General features: G+C 37.7%; 1 protein-coding gene across 1 annotated transcript in view; it reads left to right on the forward strand.

Annotated features, from left to right (window-relative positions):
- The window catches only part of ZNF277 (zinc finger protein 277), a 139,182-nt gene that overhangs the window by 60,341 nt on the left and 52,224 nt on the right, over positions 1-26,617 (forward strand). Inside the window, exon 2 of the mRNA XM_055283726.2 lies at positions 21,904-22,105. Within this exon, the coding sequence (XP_055139701.1) occupies positions 21,904-22,105 (202 nt within the window). The remainder of the gene's footprint in view (positions 1-21,903; positions 22,106-26,617) is intronic.

Raw genomic sequence — 26,617 nt, forward strand, 5'->3', positions numbered from 1 at the left:
CCCTAATTTGAATATCATTGTGTCTCAGGGAATAGGGAGGAGAAAGGGGAGAATGGCAGGTCAGTGGAGCAGTAAGAACACACACATTTATCTTAAAGTTCACCATCTTATATGGGCGCAATTTGTTAGCTCCCCAAAAGGATTACATAACAATTAGTAACATCAAGTATCACTGATCACAGATCACCATATCAGATATAATAATATGAAAAACTTTGAAATGTTGCCAAAATTACCAAAATTTGACAGAGAGATATAAAGTGAGCACGTGCTGTTGGGGAAAAATGGCACCAATAGACTTGCTCTGTACAGGGTCGCCACAAACCTTCAATTTGTAAAAAGCACAATAAAGTGAAGTATGCCTATGTATGAAGAAAAATCATCAAATGTTAATGGTGGTTATTTCTGAATGGTGAGATTATGGGTATTTTTTCTTTTCACTTTGCTTGAAAGTTTTACAGTAAACTATGTGTTCAGCTTTTTTATTCAGAAAATTGTTTCAAAACACTGTAAGGGTTAGTCAAAATAATTTAGTGAGAGTTTTAATCAAAGTATTACATTGGTCAACCAAGAAGTAAAGAAGATCACTGAGAGCTGTTCCTTTACATTTTGAATGAGAGGAGATGGTAAAAGACCCAGTACTGGGTTCCTCTCTGTAGAAAAGAAGGGTCAGTATTTGGAGAGGGAAGGGTCCAGAAAGAAGCTACTAGAGGCAGATACTTTGTTGGCTCTGCTGTGCTTTTAAATGATAGGGACAAATAGAAGCTGTGAGTAGTATTTTCATCCTACTGCAGAAAGAGGGAAATTATTCCTATGAATAACATTTTTACATTTACTTTTTAATTCTTTTTTTTTTTTTTTTGACGGAGTCTCACTCACTCTGTCACTCAGGCTGGAGTGTAGTGGCGCTGTCTGGGCTCACTGCAACCTCCAATCTCCTGGGTTCAAGCGATTCTGCTGCCTCAGCCTCCATAGTAGCTAGGATTACAGGCACCGGCTACCACACCCAGCTGATTTTTGTATTTTTATTAGAGACAGGGTTTCGCCATGTTGGCCAGGCTGGTCTCAAACTCCTGGCCTCAAGCAATCCATCCGCCTCAGGCCTGTCAAAGTGCTGGGATTACAGGCAAGAGCCACAGTGCCCAGCCTACTTTTTAATTCTTAAGATTGCTATATAGTTACTGTCTGGCCATCAGGTTACTAACATTGGTCCAGGGTTGTCACTAAATATCAAAAAATTTAAATATCAAATTTAAAAATCAAAATTTAAATATCAAAAAATGAAGACTTTTTTTTTTGACAGCAGGGTAAGAGCTGCAGTAGCTTCTGAGATTTCAGATAAGATACTCAAAGACCTCACCAGCATATCATAACAACCAAACTGACTTTTGAAAATAATTATAAAATTTAGGTATGCGGAGCACAGAAAATCCTGTGGAAACGTTTGAAGTTTTATTGTACTACTAAAAGAATTGCTTCACCAAAAACTCGTAATATCAGCAATGTTGTGGTTTTTTTCGGTTTCGAAATGTCCCTGGACTATTTATACTTCTGGGTCTTCTCTTATAGAATTATCAGTGTCACATAAATGTTAAATTTTTAAAAAATCATTCCTGAAGTTCATAAATGAAACCTGAATGCATCAAAAAATACATACTTATATTCTAATAACTGTAGGAATCATCTCTTTGATATTCATAAACTTTCTGTTCTTTATTCCTTTTTGAGTAAGAGTTTGTTCATTCCAGTGGTTTTCACAGGAAGGTGGGTGGGGGATGGTAACAATGCTTCCCAAAGTATTATAACAATATTCTCTACCTAATTGTGAATCACTGGTTTAAAAGGCAGCAGAAATGGCAGCTTGCAGTGAGATTCAGAGCAAAGCATCTTTCTGCTCTGAAAGACTCTGACCACTACTATAGCCTCTTAATGTATTCTTATGTATATTGGATATGTTAAATAAAATTATTGTTCCCTTAGCTTATTTTATACAACCGAAATAATTTATTTTACATTTCTCTATTTTATTTAGTGGCTATCATATATGATCAATAATCAGTGTTCAGTGGACTGCTGGGATTTGGTAAAGCTAGTATCTTTTGATGCTGATCTCATCTTTATCAGTTTCAGCAATCAAACATTTTCCTGATATGTTTTAATTTTAGTTATCTTACTGAAAATTATCACATTCTATTTGAAAGGTATTATTTCTTAAATGCTTTAGGCTGTATAGAATCAGAATTGAGAATGAGAAAAGATTGGAGAATAAAGTGGGAATACAAAAAGGACAATGAACAACCCTTTAATAATTGCTAGCATGTGATTAGCTTTTGCTGCCTTTTTTTCTCTCTCTCTCTTGCCTACTTCTAAAAATCCCCTTCATTTTCTTCTCTTTTCCATTTTGTGTATTCCTTTTTGTTAATGCGCCTTTCACTGATAGGGGATATTGGCTGACTAGGAAAATAGTAGAAGGTTTGAGGCTTTGAACCTGAGAGGCATGGAGGGAAAGAAAGTTTTCTCTAGTATTGATATTTCGTTTTTCCAGAAAGGGGATGTCAGCCCACTGAACTTTCAAAATAGCAGGGGTGGCAGCTTGCCCCAGCCGAGACCTTCACTAAGATTTCCCTGGATGCTCCCACAGACGAGTGAAATTCTCAAGCATCAGGAACTAACTCTTTTCTTTTATAGGGATAGACATGCATTTTTGTTAACTCTGACCCAGTTAAGACCCGTTCAAATCAATCTGAATGATTTGGTGTGCCTTTTCTAGAAAGTCAAAGGTACCTCATGACAATTTGCCATGAAAGTGAATTTAATTTTCCTATAAATCAAATCCATCAGGAAAATACCTCTCAGTAAGACACAGCTTTTCACCTAGTGTCCAGAGAAAGTGACCATGTGTGAAAGTACAAAAATGGAAAGGAAGCAGAGTTGACCTTCAGGAAAGAAAAGCTCATTTTAGATTCAGGGGGAAAATATACCATGTGCCTGCGTGCACACACACGCAAACACACACACACACAAAACACAGCTTAGTGACTGAGTATTTTGAATCAGTTTTTGAACTGGAAAGCTGTAGGGCTTAATTGTTTCTTTTTTTTAATTTGTTTAATTTGAATAGGACTTACCATCAGATAAAGAACAGTTTTTCTCAGGAGCTTGGAATTCCTAATTAGTATTATGTATATCTTCCTTAAGGACTTACAATGTGTTGCTTTTTGTCTTTTTCGGTTTGCATATGAGATCATTTGGTAAACACCAGATCATTAGCCCACATAGGATCATTTGGCAAACTCTAGAAATTTGGAGTGATTTTGTAACACAAGAATTACAAAAAAAGTGTATAGATTATTGTTCCTGAAACTTTTTTGCATATTTAAAATTAAAAGCATATTTAAAATTAAAATAGAAAATATTTTAGAATTATGATAACTACCTACCTTCGGATCAGAGTAAAATATACCAAAATCATGATGTTTTTTAATGCATTAATTGTTCCTTGGCTTGCTTATTTTGATTTACTCTCAATTTTTTTAAGATTACTGATTATCTGTTTTATGTGGTTTGTATAAACATCTGGTTTGGTTTCATTGATTGCCACTTAATAACTTTAGATAAACAGTCAGTTGGGCATTTTGTTTTAATCTAGATTTTTGAGGAGTTTTTTCACTTTTAAGACTCTACATCTCTACACCATGCAGTCAACCCACAGAAGTGTAAGCTAAACAACTACTTACTGTTTTAAGCCTCTGTGTGTTGGGACAGTTTGTTATCTGGCATTAATATGATAATACCTGACTGATACACCTTGATTTGTCAGTATTCAAATATAATTGCCTCTTGTTAGTCATTAGTATAGAACCATATGGACAATGAATGGCAAGACCTTGAATGTGTTCATGATCTTATTCCTAGGATGCGTTATCAAATTAAATTTTTTTTTTTCGAGACGGAGTCTCGCTCTGTCGCCCAGGCTGGAGTGCAGTGGCGCAATCTCAGCTCACTGCAAGCTCTGCCTCCTGGGTTCACGCCATTCTCCTGCCTCAGCCTCTCCGAGTAGCTGGGACTACAGGTGCCCGCCACCACGCCCGGCTAATTTTTTTGTATTTTTAGTAGAGACGGGGTTTTACCGTGGTCTCGATCTCCTGACCTCGTGATCCGCCCGCCTCGGCCTCCCAAAGTGCTGGGATTACAAGCGTGAGCCACCGCGCCCGGCCCCTATCAAATTAAATTTTAAAATACAATGGATTTTTTTTTTTTTTTTTTACAATTTGCTGTAAATAAAAGACTCTACATCTCTTTGATATCAGTGTCTTTTTTTCCATGAATGAATACCCCAAATCATAAGATGGGGAATCTTGAGTGATACTGTGTTACCTTTCTCCATTTAATATGTTTATCTCACTGTACGGCATTTATGTGTCTGGATTTGGGGGGGAATAAATTATTCTAGGACAATTAGTTGTAAAGCATGTTTTGGTAAACCAAACACTATTTTATTATTCTTCTGCAGGAAAAAACACTGGAACTGTATCAGGGAGGTACAAAGCCTCATTGTTAACTTGGTTGTTAACTTGAGGCAGAAACAGTTAAGATAGCCAGTCATTTATCATAGTGCACATTGGCATATGCAAGAAGACTTGTAGCACTTCACTAAAGAGGATGGCTTGGTAGAAAAAAAGGTTTTGGGTCATAGCTTTCTTATCTCTAAAGTGGGTTTTTGATTCTAGGTCCTTTCTAGCTGTAAGCCATGATACACTGTACCAGAAGCACTTTTTCAATATGTGGGATGCCTTTGTGTCCTAATCCCACCCTGTTTATCAAGGGTTTATCAAAGTCTAGAAGCTGAGCTGTATTATCCGACTTGGCCAGTAGATACCTTTGTCTGTCCCAGTGTATTATTCTACCCTAAAAATACTTTGTTATATTCAGGTACTTCTACTCTATACTATATTTGTGTTGCTGAAAAACTTTGCATTCTACAAAATCACACAATAAGAATAATAGAGATCATATGAGGGAAGAGGGTTAGGGACAGATCATTCAAAACCAATGGAACTTTGTAACCAGAGCAATCCTAATAAAAAGAGTGACATGGTTAAGTCTCCACTGGATTTGCATCCAGAATCAGTCCAGTTAAGTAATCCCAATGAAAAGCGTAATATGGTTAATTCTTCACTGGATTTGCACTCACAGTCATAGTCCAGTTGATTCTTTGCATCCTTGAATTCTAGAATTCATGCTTCTTTCTTCAAAATGTAGGTCCTTGGGGGCACTTACGTCGAATTGAGGTCAGTTTCATCAAAATTAAATATCTAACCCTGGGTATAGACCTCTGTCAGTCAGGTGTTTTTAAAACCCAGGAAGAAATGCCTTTGAGGGGTCTTCATCCTCGTTCTTGGCTTTCTTGAAAATGTCCCTATTTGCTATAAGGAAGGACTTAGAATTTTCAGGAGTTGTGTTAAAGATCTGTATGTATTGCTGAGGCTTGCTTTTAGTAATGAGAAAGCTCGGCCCTGATTGATTCAAACCACTATTGTGCCGGCAAAACTACATATGAACCAATACAACTTATATTGTATTCTGACATTATTCTCAATTTATCAAATATATATGAGCAGACTCAAAGGAACATATATTAATAAAGACTGTAGTCTAATTACGTTTCATAAATAATCATTTCTTTTTTATCAGCTATCTACAAAATATAATATCTATCACAAAATATTTCTTCTTCCAAAACCTATAGAAAAGGTAATATGTTTTCCTAAAAGCAGAAACCATTTTTTAACTCTTACTCTACGTAGTGTCTATCTTCTTATACTAACTTATAAAGTTATAAAATTGATCATATCGAGTTTTCATTAGAACAGTGGTTTGTGCTTTCACATAAAGCATATCTCTCTCTAAGCAGCTGGGAGTAGTAAAAAATAAAATAAAATACAAAACATATCCCAGCCACCATCAAGAAATTACATTAGAATCTCTGTGTAAAAAATATCAGCATATTTTCAAAGCTCCCAAGTTGATTCATACATACTGTTAGGATTGAGAATTGTTTCCTGAAAATAAAAATAATGGTATTAATTAGGATATCATTTTCAGTAAATTTCCATTTAGACATTCCATTGAAGCCAGTGCTAATCAGATTAACTGCTGACAGAATTCATTGTTAATTGTTACGAGTAATTTGCAACATGTACCATTTATGTAAACTAGACAATCTATTCTTTCAGAGATACGAGATTTCTATCACTTTTTTGATTTATTTTTGTTATGTAAAACAGGAATTTAATACTGTATCCAAAATGCTAGGAATAAAATCTGTTGTGTCTTGTTTTATTGTCCAGCATCATTTTATTCCTTCATCCTTCCTCTTTGAAGTCAAGTGATCTTTCTAATGTGGTCACATATTTGTTACATCATGGAGCTGGCATTTATGATACTTCATGTCACTGAGAACATAAGAGTAATTGTCAGTAGACAAATAAATTGGAGAATTATATTTTTTAAGTGTCCTGAACATGACTGAATCTCAGGTGTTTTGCAGGAGCTTTTAAAGACTGCTTATAACTACATTTTTTAAAAGCAGCCCAAATCCTGATGGGTCCAAGTAACTTGAAGGAAAAGGATTTATTAAATACTTCAAAGTAAGGCCAAATCACCTGCCTTAGCAGGCAGGCATGTAACTGGAAATGGAGGACATGAATCTAGTGATTTAGTATCTTACTTGCTAGATATGGGCTATCTTAAAATTATACTTTGTTCTTTTTTTCTCCTCTGATGCTTCTGACATTCTTTCTTTTTTTAATTTTAAGAAAGTTTTTGTGGGTACATACTAGGTGTAGGTATTTATGGGATAAATGAGATATTTGGATACACACATACAGTGCATAATGATTGCATCAGGATAAATGGAATATCCATTACCTCAAGAATTTATCCTTTATTTATCTTACAGACATTCTAATTTTACTCTTTTAGTGATTTTTAAATGTACAATACATTGTTACACAGTATCATTACTTTGTTGTACTATGAAATACTAGATCTTATTTAATTTAACTATAGTTATACCCATTGAGCATACTTCCTTCCCCCTACCCCCTACTACCCAGCCTCTGGTAACTATCCTATTTTCTATCTCCATGAGCTCAATTGTTTTAATTTTTAGCTCCCACAAATAAGGGAGAACATGCAGTTTGTCATTTCGTTCCCGGCTGATTTCACTTAACATAATAACCTCCAGTTCCATCCATGTTGTTGCAAATGAGGAGATCTCATTCTTTTTTATGGCAGAATAGTATTCTACTGTGTATACCACATTTTCTTTATTCTTTCATTGATGGACACTTACGTCGCTTCCAAATTTTAACTATTTTGAACAGTGCTGCAACAAACAGGAGTGCAGATATCTCTTCAATATACTGACTTCCTTTCTTTTGGGTATATACTTAGCAGTGGGATTGCTGGATCACATAGTAGTTCTATTTTTAGTTGTTTTTGTTTGTTTGTTTCTTTGTTTATTTTTTTGAGACAGAGTCTTGCTCTGTTGCCCAGGCTGGAGTGCAATGGCGCAATCTCGGCTCACTGCAGCCTCTGCCTCCCAGGTTCAAACGATTCTCCTCCCTCAGCCTCCTGAGTAGCTGGGATTACAGGCACACACCATCACGCCTGGCTAATTTTTGTATTTTTAGTAGAGACGGGGTTTCACCATGTTGGCCAGGCTGGTCTCAAATTCCTGACCTCAGGTGATCTGCCCACCTTGGCCTTCCAAAGTGCTGGGATAACAGGCGTGAGCCACCGTACCCAGCCTTATTTTTAGTATTTTGAGAAACCTTCATACTGTTCTCCATAGTGGCTATACTAATTTATGTTCCCACCAACAGTATATGAGGGTTCCCTTTTCTACACATTTTCACCAGGATTTGTTATTTTCTGTCTTTTGGGTAAAAGCCATTTTAACTGGGGTGAGATGATATTCATTATAGTTTTGATTTGCATTTCTCTGATTATCAGTGATGTTGAGCAACTTTTCATATGCCTGTTTGCCAGGGGTGGCACAAGCACGTCTTTAGACACCGTAGCTGGTGTCTCACTGGGTCACATGCACCCCACATCCACTGGCCCTGAGCCCAGCACAGCACAAAGACTTGCCCAGTAATTGCAGTCCTTGTGGCCGAGTGCCTTTCAAATTTATTTGCGACCCAAGTGCACTTTAGCCTGTGGTTTGCTGGAACTCAGGTTGTGACCGCTGGCGTGGGTGATTCCCCTCTGACTAGGGGTGGTCTAAACGCTTCCTCCATGTGCCCCTGCCAAGTTCTGCCTGGTGTTGCTTTCTTCTGTGACAGGGCAACACTGAGTTCCAAGGCAAAGTCGCACAATCACTGCACTCTCCCTCCACCAAACATACAGATTCTCTCTCTAGGCCACATGGCCACTGCTGGGGGATGGGGGAAGGGTGACGAGCGATTCAAGACTGTCTTTCCTACCTTCTTCAGTGCCTCTTTCAGGGATATGAAGTTAAAACCAGGTACTGTGATTGCTCACCTGATTTTTGGTTCTTATGAAGGTGCATTTTTTTGTGTGTAGATAGTTTTTCAATTTGGTGTTCCTGCCAGGAGGATTACTGGTCAAGGCTTCTATTCGACCATCTTGCTCCCTGACATTCTAAAGTTGTGTTGGGTGTGTCTGTGAACATAACCACCCTCTCTGGTGGAAAAGATGTGGATTCTTCTGCACTCCAGCCTCGGCAACAGAGCAAGACTCCGTCTAAAAAAAAAATGTGGTTATTTGAGGTTAGGGTAGCTCTATTTTTTTTCTTCAATTGCTTGCTCCTCAGTGTCTAGCAGAGCCTTTTGCCTGAAAGTGAACTAGAAGGGAGAATTACTTTCTAGGGAAATAAGTTCATAAAATTGTGGTGATAAAATGAGTATCAGCTAAGACTTGCCTAATTTAAGAAAGTTTCTGTCTCATATACTAGAACTAAAAGACAATTTATTAGTTTTCATTTTCAAATCGAGTCTTGCTTTATAGCAATTATATACATTAATATATAGTATGAGAAATATATATATATCTTGTTAGAAAAGTTTGAGAAATTCACATGTTCAAAAATAAGAATTTAAATGAGTGGTTATATGGTATTTTCAAAAGTTTATTTTTTATTAATTTTCATTTTGCCTTTGTTTTTTGAGATAGGGTTTTTCCTCTGTCACCCAGGCTAGAGTTAGGTGACACGATCACAGCTCACTGAAGCCTCAACCTCCTGGGCCCAAGCAATCCTCTCACCTCAGCCTCCCAAGTAGATGGGACCACAGGTGTGTGCCACCATGCCCAGCTGATTTTTTATTTTTTGTAAAGACTGAGTCTTGCCATGTTGCCCAAACCAGTCTTGAACTCCTGGGCTCAAGTGATCCTCCTGCATCAGCCTTTCAACATGCTGGGATTAGAGGCGTGAGCCACAACGCCCTGCTTTTATTAACTTTTATAGGCCTAAAAAGAATCATTCTTTATCTGTTCCATAAAAACAAAACTATTTATTGTGTTAAGATATTGGTCGTGTTAATGAATTAAGACATCAAACAGTAAAATAAAAATGTGTCATAGCTACTTAATTTTGTAAATAGGGATAATCTTAGCCCCATAACTCAGAAATTTATGATTCCATGTAAAACATTAATTATAATAGGGGGCATCAGATAGGTGACTTACAATTTTCTAGTTGCCAGCTCATTTCATTAAAGTATTAACTAGACTACTATTTCCAAAGTAATACTCTGTCATATCAAATGAATTAAATTAGGTTAAATCCAACCTCTGTTAATGTACTGTGAAATTTCCATTGGGCATCACTTATTTAGAAAGTATAACACTGGCCAATAACCATTCAAATCTATCCGTGTCAGAGTTTACCTTCCCTTCTTTTCTATCTCTTCCTCTATAGAACCAAATAAATAAAAGCACTCACCAGTCGCTTTGTTTCCATTCTTGCCAAAAAGTCTCTTTTTTTTGTCAGTGTCTTTTGTTACATTGGCCCTCCTGTTCAGATCACTAGCTTATTCGCAATAGGTTATTCTGGTTAATTAGATTTACCAGAACCAAGATTAGGGATTTTAATGTCTTTTTTTTTGCTTCTTTTCCCCTTTACTGTTGAAAAATCATACTACATTTATATTCCCAAATCCCTAATGTCTGCTCCTTCTACTGGTAGTAAGGAAATAACGTTGAGAATTTAGTTACTATTAGTATCCGCCTCTTAGAACACAGTATACACCCAGCCTTGAATTCTACTTAGAGCCCCAGCATCCCTAGTCCTGGCCCTATCGAAGTAAGAACTCGTAGTAGTCTTAATCTGAGTGCTCTGAAGTATCTTCAGTAGTGCACAGTAAAAGCAGTAGAGAAAATGAAATGTCTTTGATGTGAAAGAGTGTGTAAAGTAAGCATATAACATATAGTATGGTCCTTCATCCTTCATTTCATTTCCTTTTAGATTCTAAATCTCATTGGCATTAAGCAGTGGAGTTATAGAAAGTATTTCTGTAGAACTTAATATACTTAACCATATATGTTTTAAAGCATATTTTTTAACACCGGAAATCTTGTCTGATTTAAATCTACAAATAAATCAATAATTTATCATATTAAAGAGGGATTTGTTTTTAATCCATTTATTTTCTCTTCCTAGTATTTATTTCTATCATGAATTTATAATATTTCAAAAAGCTGCTTCCACATCATTGTTACTGTTGCATTAGTAATGTAGACACCACTGATTCCTCTTTATGAAATTGATTAAGGTAAGAAGGTATCATGTATAAACCAGAAACATTCATAATCTATAGCCAGGAAATGTAACCATTGCACCATTAGTTTCCCACTTTTTACCAAAGTTGCTTGAGAAAGGAAGTTTAACCACGTTTTCATCATTAGGTAGTTTGAAACTAAGAAATGCCACATGGAAATGGTGTGGCAGTCAAAATCTTAGAATCTGCAGTGCTTTGCTGACATAGAGGGAAAGGAGCTTCATCAGTGTTGTATTGTTAACCATGCAATTCACCCAAAATATGGATAGGAAATCAAGCCATTTCTACAAAGAGGTCCACCTCAAGTCTACCAAATGGTTTGTTGCCGAGTCCATTTTTTAGTAGCTCCTGAACTCATTGAGAGTTTTCTAGACAAAAAGAATAGATTTGGAAATAACCAACTTCCCAGCCCATCGTGGGGGAATCTGATGGATGGATGGATAGTACCTTAGGAATGTATGAGAAAGAAATGTCTGGGTATTTCTAGAAAGGTTGGACATGTTAACAGCTTTAATATTACAGTAGGATAGTTGCCAAATATTCTTACTTAACCCCTACGTGTCTCATCTTTGCTATTGCTTATGCTTGCTTATAAATTGAACAAATGGGCTTCCCTAGAAACTGTTGCATGATAAAAGATGCTACAAAGCTTAACACCTAAAACAGAGTTTTCTTTATAGAATGAGAATGTAAAAATAAAAATTTGGGCGGGGAGCAAAAGAGTTGTTTTCCCTGAGTCTATGTGGAAAAATTTGTTGCCTTTTCTCAAATAAATTTTTGTCGTAGACAGGATGCAGTAATCTAGCCCTATTAGAGACTTTCCAGAATACATAACCCCATAACTTTGAACCCACTCCTATTAATTATAGTAAATTATAGAAAATTAATTATAGCAATTGTTATTAGTAAATTGCTGTGTTTATGTAAAGATAACATGTTACTTCCAGAAACAGCAGTCCAAAGGGTTAACTTTAATGGAGATTTCAGGCACTGTGATAGCCAGATATTAAGAATTACATTTACCAAGGGTATTTAGCTGTAGTTTCCATATTATGCCTTGTATAACTATTGCCTGTTCTGTCTTCAGGCTATCTCTTTCTGCTCTGGCTGCAAAATGAGAATAACCAGAATGATGGTTATTTTAGTAAGTTATTTTGTTGTTTGAAATCCCAATTGAATGACACTAGTCACATAGACATTATAAATAAAAATGGTGGGTCAAATGATAGAAAAATATAAGTAACAGGATACATGATTTTTAAATTTTTATGGGTCCCCAGAACCCTTTTAAGAATCTGTTAATTTTTTTTTTTTTTTTTTTTTTTTTTGAGACGGAGTCTCCCTCTGTCGCCCAGGCTGGAGTGCAGTGGTGCGATCTCGGCTCACTGCAAGCTCCGCCTCCCAGGTTCACACCATTCTCCTGCCTCAGCCCCCGTAGTAGCTGGGACTACAGGCACGTGCCACCAGCCCGGCTAATTTTTTGTATTTTTAGTAGAGACGGGGTTTCACCATGTTAGCCAAGATGGTCTCGATCTCCTGACCTCATGATCTGCCCACCTTGGCCTTCCAAAGTGCTGGGATTATGGGCGTGAGCCACCGCGCCCGGCCAAGAATCTATTAATATTAAATCAAGAGACTTTCTCCCCAGAAAAAATTCACATACACACAGTATTTAGATAGTTTCCCATTGAATTCCCAAAACCCCAGTCTCTGAATCAAGTGCCCACTGACCTCAGGTTAAGAACATCTGCATAAATTCTATCTGTCTTGTCTAATAGACTAGTCAATAGCCACTTGTGGCTATTAAATTTAAATTAATTAAAACAAAATTAAAATTCAGTTCCCAAGTCTCACTATTCACGTTTTAAATGCTCAATCGCCACATGTGCGTAATAGCTACCATTGTTCGACAGAGTAGATATAGAGCATTTTTTTCATCACAGAAAGTTATGTTGAGCAGCATCAGGTTAGATGATTTTAAAATAGCCTATTTGTCTTATCATTACATTTATTTATGTATATGTGTTTATATAAAACCACATAGTTTGAAAACCCAGAATAGATATTGTAAAAATATCAGTCTCTTTTAGGTACCGAATACAAATCTATTGCTAAAACATATGTTTGACTAAAAGTAAGGCAGCAGGCCAACTTAGCTAGGCCTTCAGGACTGTTGTAGGATCATTTGTTTTTTATCTTTTGTCTCCAAAAGATTGCATTCTCCATAGTGGTAGTTCCGAATCTTTTTCCCCTTTTTTAACCTTTGTCTTCAATATGAACGGAGCTTATCTCATATTCTCAGAAAACTGAGGCTATCAATATAAATCCCTTCACTTTTCCTTATGTCTAGATCAAAAATTTCCTTGTGTTTTCTCCCTTGTCTCTGAATTTAACGTTCTGCAGAAATAACAAAGTGATGAACAGAATGCAAAAGCCTTAGAATTTCAACAGTATACTCAGGACCTAAGAGTAGATATTTGGGAAGTAGGCTTATTCTATTTTATTGAAAGTGATGGCAAAAACAGCAATTACTTTTGCACCAGCCTAACCTCGGCTTCACTCTTATGTGATTTAATTCTTTAAATCTGTGTTGGGGCCCTAGAGTGTTTATTTTGAATTAATCCATAGGAATTGCTAATAGATACCAGTGCATGTGATGCCCATCTCTCTTCATCCTCAAACGTAAAACCATTCTCATTATTACCAGGGTTAGTGATAGGAACTAACCTATAATTGACCATGTGTGTCAGACACTCATGTGCTTTACATTAATTTCTTTGTTTAACACTTAGAACAGCTCTGTCGGGTGGAACACTCTATCAGGTGGATATTTTGATTAATTCATTTTATGTTGTGGAAACAGGCTAAGAAAGGTTAAATAACTTGGTCAGGGTTGGTTAATGGGAAGTAATGGGACCATAATTCTTCCAGCCTTGACTTTTCTCTCTTCCTCTCCATTTTTTAAAATTATGGTTAAAAAAAATACATAACATGAAATCTATCCTCTTCACAAATTTTTAAATGTACACTACTATTAAGTATATGTACATTATTGTACGACAGATCTCTAGAACTTTTTCATGTTCCATTACTGAAATTCCATACTCATTAAACAGTAATTCCCCTTTTCCCCACTCTCCCCAGCCCTGGCAACCACCATTCTACTTTCTGCTTCAGTAAGTTTGACTACATAACTCATATAAGTAGAATCGTGTAGTTCATTTTCCTTCTGTGACTGGCTTATTTCTCTTATAATATCTTTAAGGTTCATTCCTTTTTAAGGCTGAATACTATTCATTGTATTTAAATACTACATTTTCTTTGTCCATACATCTATTATTTCTGCCTCTTGGCTATTCTGAGTAATGCTTCAATGAACATAAATGTACAAATATTTCTTTGAGATCTTGTTTTCAGTTCTTTTGGATAAATAACCAGAAGTGGGGTGGCTGGCTCATATGATAGTTCTATTTTTAATTTTTTGAAGAACCTCCAAATTGGTTTTGATAGCATAAGGTGCATCACTTTACATTCCCACCAACAGTACACAAGGCTATCAATGTATCTACATCCTTGCCAACACATGTGATTTTCTGGGTTTTTTTAATAATAGCCATCTTAGGAGATACGAGATGATATCTCAATGTGGCTTTGATTTCCCTTTCTCTGGTGATTAGCACCTTTTCATATACCTGTTGGATGTTCGTATGTCTTCTTTGAAGAAATGTGTATTCCAGTCCTTTGCTTATTTTTTAATCTGGTTTATTTAGGTTTTATGCTACTGAGTTGTATGAGTTTTTAATATACAGCTGACCCTTGAACAATTCAAGGGATTAGGGTCACCAGCTCCCTGCCTAGTCAAAATTCTTGTTTATAACTTTTTACTCCCTCAAAATGTAACTACTTGGAGCCTACTGTTGACCAGAACATAACAAACAGTCAATTCACACGTATTTTGTATATATATTATATACGGTATTTCTAACAATAAAATAAGCTAGAAAAAAAGAAATATTTTTTAAAAACATAAGAGAAAATATATTTACTACTTATGAAGTGGAAGTGGATCATCATAAAGGTCTTTATCCTCATTGTCTTCCAATTGAGTAGGCTGAGGAGAAGGATGGATTGGTTGTGCTGTTTCAGGTGTGGCTGAGGCTGAAGATATGGACAAGGTGGAAGGGGATGCAGGAGAGATGGGCACACTAGGTGTAAACTTCTGTTGAAATAAATTCCTGTGTAAGTGGATGTGCATGGTTCAAATTCGTGGTTTTCAAGGGTCAACTGCATGCTGGATATTAATCCCCTTTCGTTGACTCAGAGCAGCGTGTGGGAGGCTTAGCTTCAGTGCAAATGGGATTTCAGGGCACCACACCTGAGGTCCTCTTGTCAGTTAAGCTCATGGCAGCAGGAGCTTTGAATGGCGCATTTCCATGACCATTACACCTACTGAATCAGGATCTGCATTTTAACAAAACCTCCAAGTGATTTATGTGCACACTGAAGAACTTTGAGAAGCGCTTCCCTAGCATAATAATTTGACACTTTGAGGGTCTTCCCCAGAATCAATAAAAATGTTAATAATCAGCATAGAGTCTCCTAAAAAATTCAACTTCCTTGGAATGGTGTTTTTTTACGGTTCATCTGAACAGAGTTGCTGTTCAAAGTGAGAACTAGAGCAGATAATTTGTTGTTAATGTGTAACACATGTGCAAAGTGGATTTCGGGCCAAAGCAGAGTTTCCAAGATGTTTGCCTCTTTGCTAAAAGGAGATAGGATAGATGTGATTTACTTCCTTTTGTATTTTAGGGTTCAAGATCCCTGTGGCAGAGGATTATATATTTCTGTATCTATTGTCTTTTTTTTTTTTTTTTTTTTTGAGACCAAGTCTCACTGTGTCACCCAGACTGGAGTGCAGCGGCACGATCTCAGCTCACGGCAACTTCTGCCCTCCGGATTCAAGCAATTCTCCTGCCTCAGCCTCGCGAGTAGTGGGGACCACAGGCACCTGCCACCACGCCCGGCTAATTTTTTTGTGTTTGTAGTGGAGATGGGGTTTCACCATGTTGGCCAGGCTGGTCTTGATCTCCTGACCTCAAGTAATCCGCCCACCTCGGCCTCCCAAAGTGCTGGGATTACAGGCATGAGCCACTGCGCCCAGCCTCTATTGTCTTTTATCATGGAGTAAGATATAAATGTGACACTTGTAGTGACAGCTGGAAGTAATCTGTCAGACAAATCTTACTGAATTATGTCTGCTGGTCCAGTGCTTAGTAATTTAGACACTCTCTGTTAGACGGAATAGACTATCAAATAAGCCTTGCCACAAGGCCATGTCACCTAATTTATGGAATTTTCCTTAGGTTTAAAATACCCACACTGTTATATGATCAGGATATTCACAATCCTTGTGTGATCATCCTCTGAACCACTGATTTCCAGACAGTGGTCTAGGGACTACTGCTTGGTAAAAATTACATTTTCTAAGTCTACAGTAAGGTCTTCAAGTCAGTATTTTTTAAAAAGCTCTCCAGGTGATAAAACTCAAATTTGGAAACCACTGCTCTAAGCTAAAATCTATTCAGGATTCAGGTCTATCTCATATAAATATCCTCTGGTAGAGTGGTAGGTATTACATACTGTGAATTCCAAATGCCACTTGTTCCTTGCTTACTGGGGAGTATACTTACATGAAGAGTGAAAAAATAATTTAAAAATTTCTAATTTAATATAACATACTTTTATTACTCTCAGCAATATTTATTGTTATCTTAAAATTCAATGTAATTTTTACATCATTGCTTATTATTTACTAGTGGGCCTGTTACACCAAGGCCCATAGCACTAAACATCTGGCTGTAAATATAGTTGGACTACGCTCAATCTCAGGCAGAGAAAGTTCCCCTAAAGACAGCCACAGGTGTTCCCTGAAACAGGACTTTCCTAGAAACTGAGTACGTTTGGTCCATTATTCATTCTTTTATGTCTTCATTCAGCAGATATTTATCAAATACCAGCCATTCGATAGCTATTTCAGCTATTGCAGGCCACCGGATTCTTTTTTTATTTATTTTTTTCTTTCAAGACGGAGTCTTGCTCTGTCACCCAGGCTGGAGTGCAATGGCATGATGTTGGCTCACTGCAGCCTCCACCTCCTGGGTTCAAGCAGTTCTCCGGCCTCAGTCTCCTGAGTAGCTGGGATTACAGGCCTGCGCCACCATGCCCTGCTAATTTTTGTATTTTCAGTAGAGACGGGGTTTCACCATGTTGGCCAGGGTGGTATCAAACTCCTGACCTTGTGATCTGCCCGCCTCAGCCTCCCAAAGTGCTGGGATTACAGGCATGAGCCACCGCACCAGCTATATGAAAATACTTAAGACTTAGTCCTTGACCTTAAGGAGTTCACAGACTAGCACAGTAATAGAGGTATACACGTAAATAATTAATTACAACAGAGATATTTGCTCTTGTTGGGCATGGAGAGATGGGGTGGGCCAAGACCACAGGAGAACCTGGAGAAGGGCCTGGCAGACAGAATAGTACAAATGCATCACATAAGACACCGGTCTGTGCTACCCTTATCGGACATAAGAGGAATGTCTAACTTCTGAACAGGTCAAGTGAGTACATTTAAAATATAATTTATTATCCTTCCCTGCCATAAAACAAACAAAACCTGCTTCTCTACGTGTATTCCTTGACTGGTGACTGGTACTTCATTTTGTGCTGTCTCCCCAGCCAGGAACATGGGAGGCTTCTCCTTAACTCCCTGTAGCCAGTCAGTAATCAAGAACTGTACATTTAACCTCTATCCCTCTTCTCTCTTCTATCCACTGCTATTGTTGCTGCCTCAGACAAGCCCTCAGGCTTAGACACTGCAGTAGTTTCCCACCTGGTCTCCCTAGATTGAGACCTTCCTCTTTCCAGTCCATTCTCATATCAGTTTAGAACATAAGTGGCTTTACTTCCTATAGGAAAAGATCTAAACTCTTATGTATTAGTTAAGAGTGCTAACATATAAGCAACACTGCTTGGATTCAAACCCTGGCTTCATCACTTTATAGCTGCAGGCAGGTCATTTCACCTCTCACCCCCTCAGTTCCTTCATCTGTAAAACAGGGATGGAAGTGGAATCTCCTTCATAGGGTTATTGTGAGGGTTAATTGAGTTAATACTATACATGTGAAGTTGTTAACAATGCCTAGCACAAAACAAATACACAATGATTATGTTAGTCATAGTGGGGTAGCAGGTTAATTCAGTGTACGTGCCAAGTAAATAAAGACAACTAGGACTTACTTTGCCTTCTAAGGGCTAACAACCTGAAGTGGGGCAAAGAAGACGAAGAGATAAACAAATTACTCCATATGATCAATGCTGTTATAATTTTGAGCAAGGTGCCAAAAAATCATTTGGGAATCAGATAAAACTTTAAAATCTTCTTATCTAAAAATGTTATATTAAAACTTATTTTCTGGCTGGGTGCCATGGCTCACGCCTATAATCCCAGCACTTTGGGAGGCCGAGGCAGGAGGCTCACTTAAGGTAAGGAGTTTGAGACCAGCCAGGCCAGCGAAACCTGGTCTTTACTGAAAATACAAAAATTAGCAGGGCGTAGTGGCAGGCACCTGTAATCCCAGCTACTTGGAAGGCTGACACAGGAGAGTTGCTTGAACCCAGGAGGCGGAGGTTACAGTGAGCTGAGATTGTGCTCCTGCACGCCAGCCTGGGCAACAGAGTGAGACTCTGTTACATACTAACTCAAGCCCCCAAATACAACTTAATACCTCCCAAACCACAAGTTTCTCTTGCATGAAATTTGCATATTCATGATTTTGTTTCTAGACCTTTGTAGTAACCACAGGCAGTTTGGTTCTTGTATGTGTGAATATTTAGGTCCATTCTCTTAGGAATAATTTGAAAAAAGAGAAACTGAGCATTAGACATACAAAAGGGAAAAACAAGTGAACCGCAGAGGAATAATAGACTGCAATAAAACCTTGGGAAAAAATGAAGAAAATTATGGCGATGAACTGTACTCTAGTGATTTTTGGACAATGTGGGCTACTGATATTTGCATAAGAATTGCTATGGGGTATTAGGGAGACTGGAGGACATTGGCAGAGTACATATAAATACAAAGTAGCTTATAAATGTATATATATAAATTCACAGCACCAAATACACATACTAAAGAAGAAACAGAGTTGGAGAAATGCCATTTGGTACAGGGAGCAGAATAGCATAGTGTTTGAGTTTAGGCTCAACTCAGAATGTTTAGGCTACTGACTAACATTGTGACTTTGGGAACTTAGTCAAGTTTTCTAAATCTTGATTCTCTCATCTGGAAGATTGGATTATGGTAGTACTACTGAATAAGATAGTTAGAATTAATTAGGAAAATGTCCTAACACACTTTGCAGGTAATTTGCAAATAGCAAGTAGCTGATAAATGTTAGTTGTGCTGTTGATTATTATTATTAATACCATAGGCTTGTTTTCAGCAGTCAAACCAATAAATTTCTGTGTATCTCAATTAAATTTGTGGAAAGGATGTAATATAGTACTTGTTATTTCCTACATGGCAGGTAATATTTACTAATGTTACCTTTATTTAGAATATGCTGCCTTTTGTAGCTGTATACTAGTGGATGTAAAATACTATCATAGAGTTTCATAAGTATATTACTTATCTCTGTGTCCCCCATTCTGTTTTTCACATTTGAGTTTAAATTCCTACGAAAGTTAACCTACTACTAAAAAGTATAACCTACAACTGAAGAACTGTAGAATTCCAGAACTGCTTGATTTCATTACCTAATTTAATAAATACAGTAATTGATAACACCAGTTTTGTTAATAGTGCTTCTAAAGGGCTTATGTATTTTAAATATTCTTCGTACTGTCATGTATATCCTATGTGTTTTCACCTTCTCTGATATTAATTTTGTGAACAAAAATAAACAGTTTGATTTAGCATACTTTAGTGTGACTAGAGTATGTTTGGGTGATGTATTAGAGGCCCTCTTCTATGGGACACCTTCCTTCTCCAGCTCAGTTAAGTGACTCCCTCAACCGCTGCTCCTGTAAACCCTGTACATTCTCCATCTCTTTATATTTTTAACTTACTTGTACCTTCAAACAGACTGTGAGCACTTTAACCTTGGTAGCAATGAACATCATGCAACATTGAACATCGCCATAGATAGTTGATTTTTGTTAAGTGAATGAATTAATGCTGCCCTCTTACATTGCTTATATAATTTCTTTTTTTTCTTTTTGAGACACAGTCACGCTCTGTCACCAGGCTGGAGTGCAGTGGCATGATCTCTGCTCACTGAAACCTCCACCACCTGGGTTGAAGCAGTTCTCCTACCTCAGCCTCCCAAGTAGCTAGGACTACAGGTGTGCACCACCACGCCCAGCTTATTTTTATATTTTTTTAGTAGAGACACGGTTTCACCATGCTGGCCAGGATGATCTTGATCTCTTGACATCGTAATCTGCCCGCCTCTGCCTCCCAAAGTGCTGGGATTACAGGCTTGAGCCACCACACTTACATAATTCTTAAGCCATGGTCACCAGTGTACCAGTGACTGATTCAATTAATTCATAAATTAAGAATGCCTTTAAAAAGAAGATAAAGTAAGAAAAAAAAATAGGAAACTTTTTTTTTTTTTGAAATGGAGTCTTGCCCTGTCATACAGGCTGGAGTGCAGTGGCGCCATCTCAGCTTACTGTAACCTTCACTTCCCAGGTTCAAGCAAGTCTCCTGCCTCAGCCTCCCAAGTAGCTGGGATGACAGGCACACACTAGCACACTCGGCTAATTTTTTGTATTTGTAGTAGAGACGGGGTTTCACCATGTTGGCCAGGCTGGTCTCGAACTCCTGACCTCGTGATCTGCCCACCTCGGCCTCCCAAAGTGCTGGGATTACAGGTATGAGCCACCGCACTTACATAATTCTCAAGCCATGGTCACCAGTGTACCAGTGACTGGTTCAATTAATTCATAAATTAAGAATGCTTTTAAAAAGAAGATAAAGTAAGGGAAAAAAATAGGAAACTTAAACGGGAGAACTAATATTAATCTAATTCTGAATACTTGTCTGTGGCATAGTTTTTGTGTCTTTCTTTCTGAAGAAGGTTCTTTTCTTTCTGAAGGTTGCCTGCCTTTTTGCAAATGCCAGAGGCCTTACCCTAGTTTCTTTACCCCAGTTTCCTGATTACTAACTACTAAATAGCCTGTTGTATAAGCTGACAGGTCTAGACGTCCACTCTGGCAGACTAAAGGGGGCTACTGTCACAACTGGCTGTGGTTTTAGGCTCTGAAATGAGAGACATAGACTTTACATACTTCAGCTCTTAAAGATACTGTAGATGATGTTAGGAAGAGGAATAATATAGCCAGGAAAAATGTTTACCACATTACATATGTCTAGTGATTGAGCAGTTATCTATTTGTTCACAGAAGCCTGAATTGTAATGCATAATTGTGTAACAGGCAAATGATAAACATAAGTCAACATAGAAAATTGCCATGAGGGCCACCCAGCACATACTGTGTCTACCTAGCGTGAGAGCTTTGTTCTTCTTTGTGACAAATAATCAGGAACAGGAAAGAGTTTGCGGATGCGACAGGAAGCAGCTTAAAAGACAGGTCTGGCATCATCTGCAACCTTAATGTATACCATTTATTCCCTTGGTGTGATGATTCTCAGCCATAGGTCACAATTGAGCCTTAGAACCTTAACCCAGAGTGTTTCAGCCTTCCCCCTTGCAAGTACCCCGGGAATTGCTGCCATTGGCCAGTGTCCAAGAAGAAGGCTTGAACAGCTGCCCTGACAAATGGGTTTCCCCCATTCAAGCAAGCAAATGAGGGGTTTGAGCTGCTTTGCAATACTCCCTGCCTCTGGGCTACAAATGCTGTTTAAAATGATAATAAAATATCCTACTCTCTAGCACTATGTATTTTTCTTTTTGGAGACATGTAAATATCTTTAGGATCTTTTTAATGCAGGAGATGGGAAATCATCCATATGAAGAGTTGGTTTCAGCTTTTCTTTCTTTCTTTCTTTCTTTTTTTTTGTCTATTCCAGACAGTAAGGATTGTATCCTGGAGCCGCTTTCCCTGCCAGAAAGTCCAGGTGGCACCACCACTTTAGAAGGTTCTCCATCTGTGCCTTGTATTTTCTGTGAAGAACATTTTCCTGTGGCTGAACAAGACAAACTTCTGAAGCACATGATTATTGAGCATAAGATTGTCATAGCTGATGTCAAGTTGGTTGCTGATTTCCAAAGGTAAGTTCTGTTTCTGTCCTTAAAAGAATTAAATTTGACCAGGTGTGGTGGCTCATGCCTGTAATCCTAGTACTTTGGGAGGCCAAGGTGGGAGGATCACCCGAGGCCAGTAGTTCAAGATGCCAGCTCTGAAAACAAAATTTAAAAATTATCTAGGCTCAATGGCATGCACCTGTAGTTCCAGCTATTGGGAGGTTGAGGCAGGAGGGCTGCTTGCACCCAGGAGTTCGAGGCTGCAGTGAGTTATGGTTATACCATTGCGCTCCAGCCTGGGTGACAGAATGAGACCCTGTCTCTTAAGAAAGAGAATTAAATGTATTGTTTATTAAAGGAGTGACATAATCTATATATAAAATAATTCCTATACAAATATGAAAATTCATATTCATTTTCAGGTTTCTCCTTAGACTTAAAAAAAAACTTTACAACTCTTTTGTACTTCTGAGACTTTTTTTTTTTTTGAGATGGAGTTTCGCTCTTGTCACCCAGGCTGGAGTGCAGTGGCACAATCTCAGCTCGTTGCAACTTCCGCCTCCCAGGTTCAAGCAATTCTCCTGCCTCAGCCTCTCACGTAGCTGGGATTACAGGCACCTGCCACCACGCCCAGCTAATTTTTGTATTTTTAGTAGAGATGGGGTTTCACCATGTTGGCCAGGCCTGTCTTGAACTCCTGAGCTCAGGTGATCTGCCCGCCTCAGCCTCCCACAGTGCTGGGATTACAGGCATGAGCCACTGCACCCAGCCAACTTCTTAGACTTTGAAAAAATCTTTGCATTATTTTTCTTGAGTCTGTAAGTTTGAGAATGTCACATACTAATTTATTTTCTATAAGTTCTCTAAAGAGATGAACTTTCCAAAGAGTAGATAATACTCACTTTGCAGCATTCCATGACATTGTAGATCTTACTGATGTCTCCCAGATTATGTCTCATGTTTTAGGCCATAGACATTCTCTGAGTGGGTCCTTCCAGTAATTCCAGAATAGACTTGGCAACAGGACACTCAAAAGGCAGTGTTTGGGAATGGGATCCTTGGAGCCTTTCAAGCCAAAAGGATATTGCCCAAACAAATCTCAGTTTAAGTGTTGTGATGAGATTGATTCCTTTTTTTCCTAATTTATAATTTCTGGAAGTAGTTGTCCAAGAGAAATACCTTCCTTGTATAGTTACTGAAAGCATAAAATTTGGTATATCTGGTAAGGTCCCATTTTGAGGTATTCTGTCCTGATTTCCCCATAAAACATTGTAGTATCCCAGACACTGAATACCCCTGCATCTAAACTCTGTTTCTCCCAGGCCATATAAAACATTCCTAGCAAACTTCTTTCTTACAATAGGTCTTACAAAACAGCAAGCTGTATTATTAAGAGCTGACTATGAAAATATGAAAGCCTGGGGTTGAATGCAGGCTTTTGCACTTCCTAATCTTGTGATTTCCTGCCAAGCTACCTAACTACTCCAAGCATTGATTTTCTCATCTATAAAATGGGGATAACGCCAGCCCTCACGGTTATTGAATATTACATAAAACAAAGTATGGAATGTGAGGGTGATCTGGCTGCGACATCTGTCGCCCCATTAATCGCCAGGGTTGATTTGGCTGATCTGGCTTATCTGGCTGGCTAAGTATCTGTCCCCTTCCTCCCTCACCACTCCATGTTCATGCCTCCCAAAGCTGTGTTCTGAGTCAAAGAGGACAACCATCTCCACTAGAAGAGGACCAGTCTTTCGTCAAGGGTATACAAGTAGCTGCACTTCCCTGCTGGAACCTCCAGACAAGCTCTCAAGTCCGTTTGTAGGAGAACATAGGGTAGTCAAGCTTCCAAGATTCCAGACACATCCGAATGAAGTGGTGCATGTGGCAGTCTCCCTTTCTTAAAAAAAAAAAAAGGAAGAGTACGTGTAGCATCTGCTAGTGCCTAAGACATAATGTGTACCTGATAAATGGTAGATAAAATGCAAAATTTTATTTGTATTTTTATTACCAAAGGTATATTTGAAATCTTAGTTTTCTGCAGCTATCGTTTGAGTTTTCTGTTTGTATTTATGCTAATCTAAAAACCTAATTATCATTTGTAAAATGTAGCTTTTGAGAAAATTTCATTCAAGTTTCCAAATAATCTAAACTTTTGGAAAGATAGTTTAAGTTGGAATAGCCAGCATACCCACAGGGGTAATGATAACTATTCTCTAGCCTTCATCTCTGTCCTTATTGCCTAGCGCCAATACTGAATATTTACCATGTGCCTTCTGTGTATGTTGCCTTATATCAACTCAGCACTACTATTTTTGAAGAGATTTTGGTGTTGCCTTATCAGGGAGCAGAGATAGGAGGAGAGTTAATTGAATGATATATATTGCCAACTGGTAAAATAAACTAATTCCTTACGTGTTTTCATAGGACATACTCTCTGCTCCTCATTATCATTTGTTATTCTTTATTCTCAATTAAAATATATTCTGTGTATGTCTTTATTCTCGGAGTATTCTGGGAGCTTTCTCATATGCAACCCAGTTATATGTGGTTAGATCTGTTGATTTTGTTTCAGACACTTCTTAGGCTAGAGATCTTCTAATTCATACTCAACCATTGAAAGAAATACTGCATGGGTTATTCTTTCCTAAGGCTTCTTAGTCAGCTTTTCTTTAATACAAAACCTTTATTTTTCTTTTTGAGTCCTGGCTGGAGTGCAGTGGCACGACCTCGGCTGAGTACAACCTCCACCTCCCTGGATCAAGCAATCCTCCCACCTCAGCCTCCCCGAGTAGCTGGGACTACAGGCATGCACCACTACCCCTGGCTAATTTTTTACGTTTTTAGATTTTTATGGTTTCACCATGTTGCCCAGGCTGGTCTAGAACTCCTGGGCTCAAGCAATCCACCCACCTCGGCCTCCCGAAGTGTTGGGATTACAGGTGTGAGCCACTGTGCCTGGCCATGAAACTATTCTTTTATTCCCTTTTATCATATAAACACAAATTTTCCTTCAGGAATTGCAGAAGAATATTATTAACTACCAGTGATAATTGAATAGTTTAAGATTTTTCTTTCTCCTCTGCCCATTAAGTATGTGAGGAATGTCTGAATCAGAGTTTGTATTCTCCTTTGTGCTTTTGTATCATAGTTAAGTAGCTATATTTGTACTAATCAATGTCTCTATTTGTATCATTGTTATTAATCTCATTATCTTATTATCCATACGGGGGCAGGAAAATTGAATTATTTACTAGGTCTCGGGACTTAGGAGTCAGTAATTAAATGTTGGGATTATTCATGCTCTAAATGCAGATATACAATAAAATGGATGCTTTAATTAAAAAGAAAAGGATGCATATCTGATATAAGTGCTTTCTAAAGTGTACCATTAACATGTATTTGAAATATGGAAACCTAGATTTTCCTTGTCAGCTGTCCTTCTAATTAAGTAAAATTTTCACTCTCAGCAAGTATAAATGTGATTAATTCTAATTGATCAGGCATGTATCTGAGTAAACTCTGTTGCTTTTAAATACCTTTGACTATATCCAGTCTTCTTTAGATAATAACCTCCTACTACTTAAGGAAACTAAAAATTCCTCTCCCAAACAATCCAAGTATTGATTGTTATGATCAAAGTTAAGTTGGAATCTTCTCAATATCATGTAACTTGTTTCTAATTTTAGAAGACAAGGTATAAGGTGTAGGGTTGGGAGGAGGGAACATGAGAGGTTCATTTGGCATGAACACATTCACTCAGAACTCAAGAGGAATTGTTGCTTTTGAGTACAATAGGTAATGAAGATGATAATAAATAAGAGATGGACTTACCTTGTGGTTTACAAGAAGTAAGCTACAAGTTTTCATACTAAATGTATTTTTTATGAAACAAAATAACAGTAAAACTTCCTGGGGCAGAAGAAATAAAAACAAAAATAAAAATCTTTCCATTGAGTCCATTTAACATAGTTATTTATACTGAGCTATTTGCTAGCTTTATTCAGTAGATAAAATTGCTCTGGAAAATAAATGTTAACTTCTTATTTCTTACCCTTTTCTATATTAAATTCCACACATTCACTGCTACTTAATTAACAACCATATTTCAAACCTTTATACCTATGTCAATAACCATACCAATTACAGTGGGGGTGGGCAGGCAAGATATTGCAACAAGGATTTTTTGTGAGACAATTCCGTGAGACATGATTTGAAGTTCCTTTGGAAGAAAAAAAGTATTTGCTGATGACCTAGTAATTACTTTTATGGATTTTTAATGAAGTATGAAATACTTTGATAACTCATCCAAATAGAGTTCCTACCACATGTTATTTCTTAGTGGGCTTTATATATTGAGTAGCTGCAATTGTAGCTTTCAGTAAACTAGAGAAGTAGGAAAAATACAGAAGAGAAGTACTAAATGAGCTCTTAAATTTGAACAATATGTTCTAGTGAGTGGGAAAAAATGCCACAAGAAGCACGTACTGAAGATCTGCTATCTTTATTCTATCACTCAGTTGATTACAATTTATCTGA

Source organism: Symphalangus syndactylus, chromosome 6, assembly GCF_028878055.3.
Source record: "Symphalangus syndactylus isolate Jambi chromosome 6, NHGRI_mSymSyn1-v2.1_pri, whole genome shotgun sequence".
Lineage (NCBI taxonomy): Eukaryota > Metazoa > Chordata > Mammalia > Primates > Hylobatidae > Symphalangus > Symphalangus syndactylus.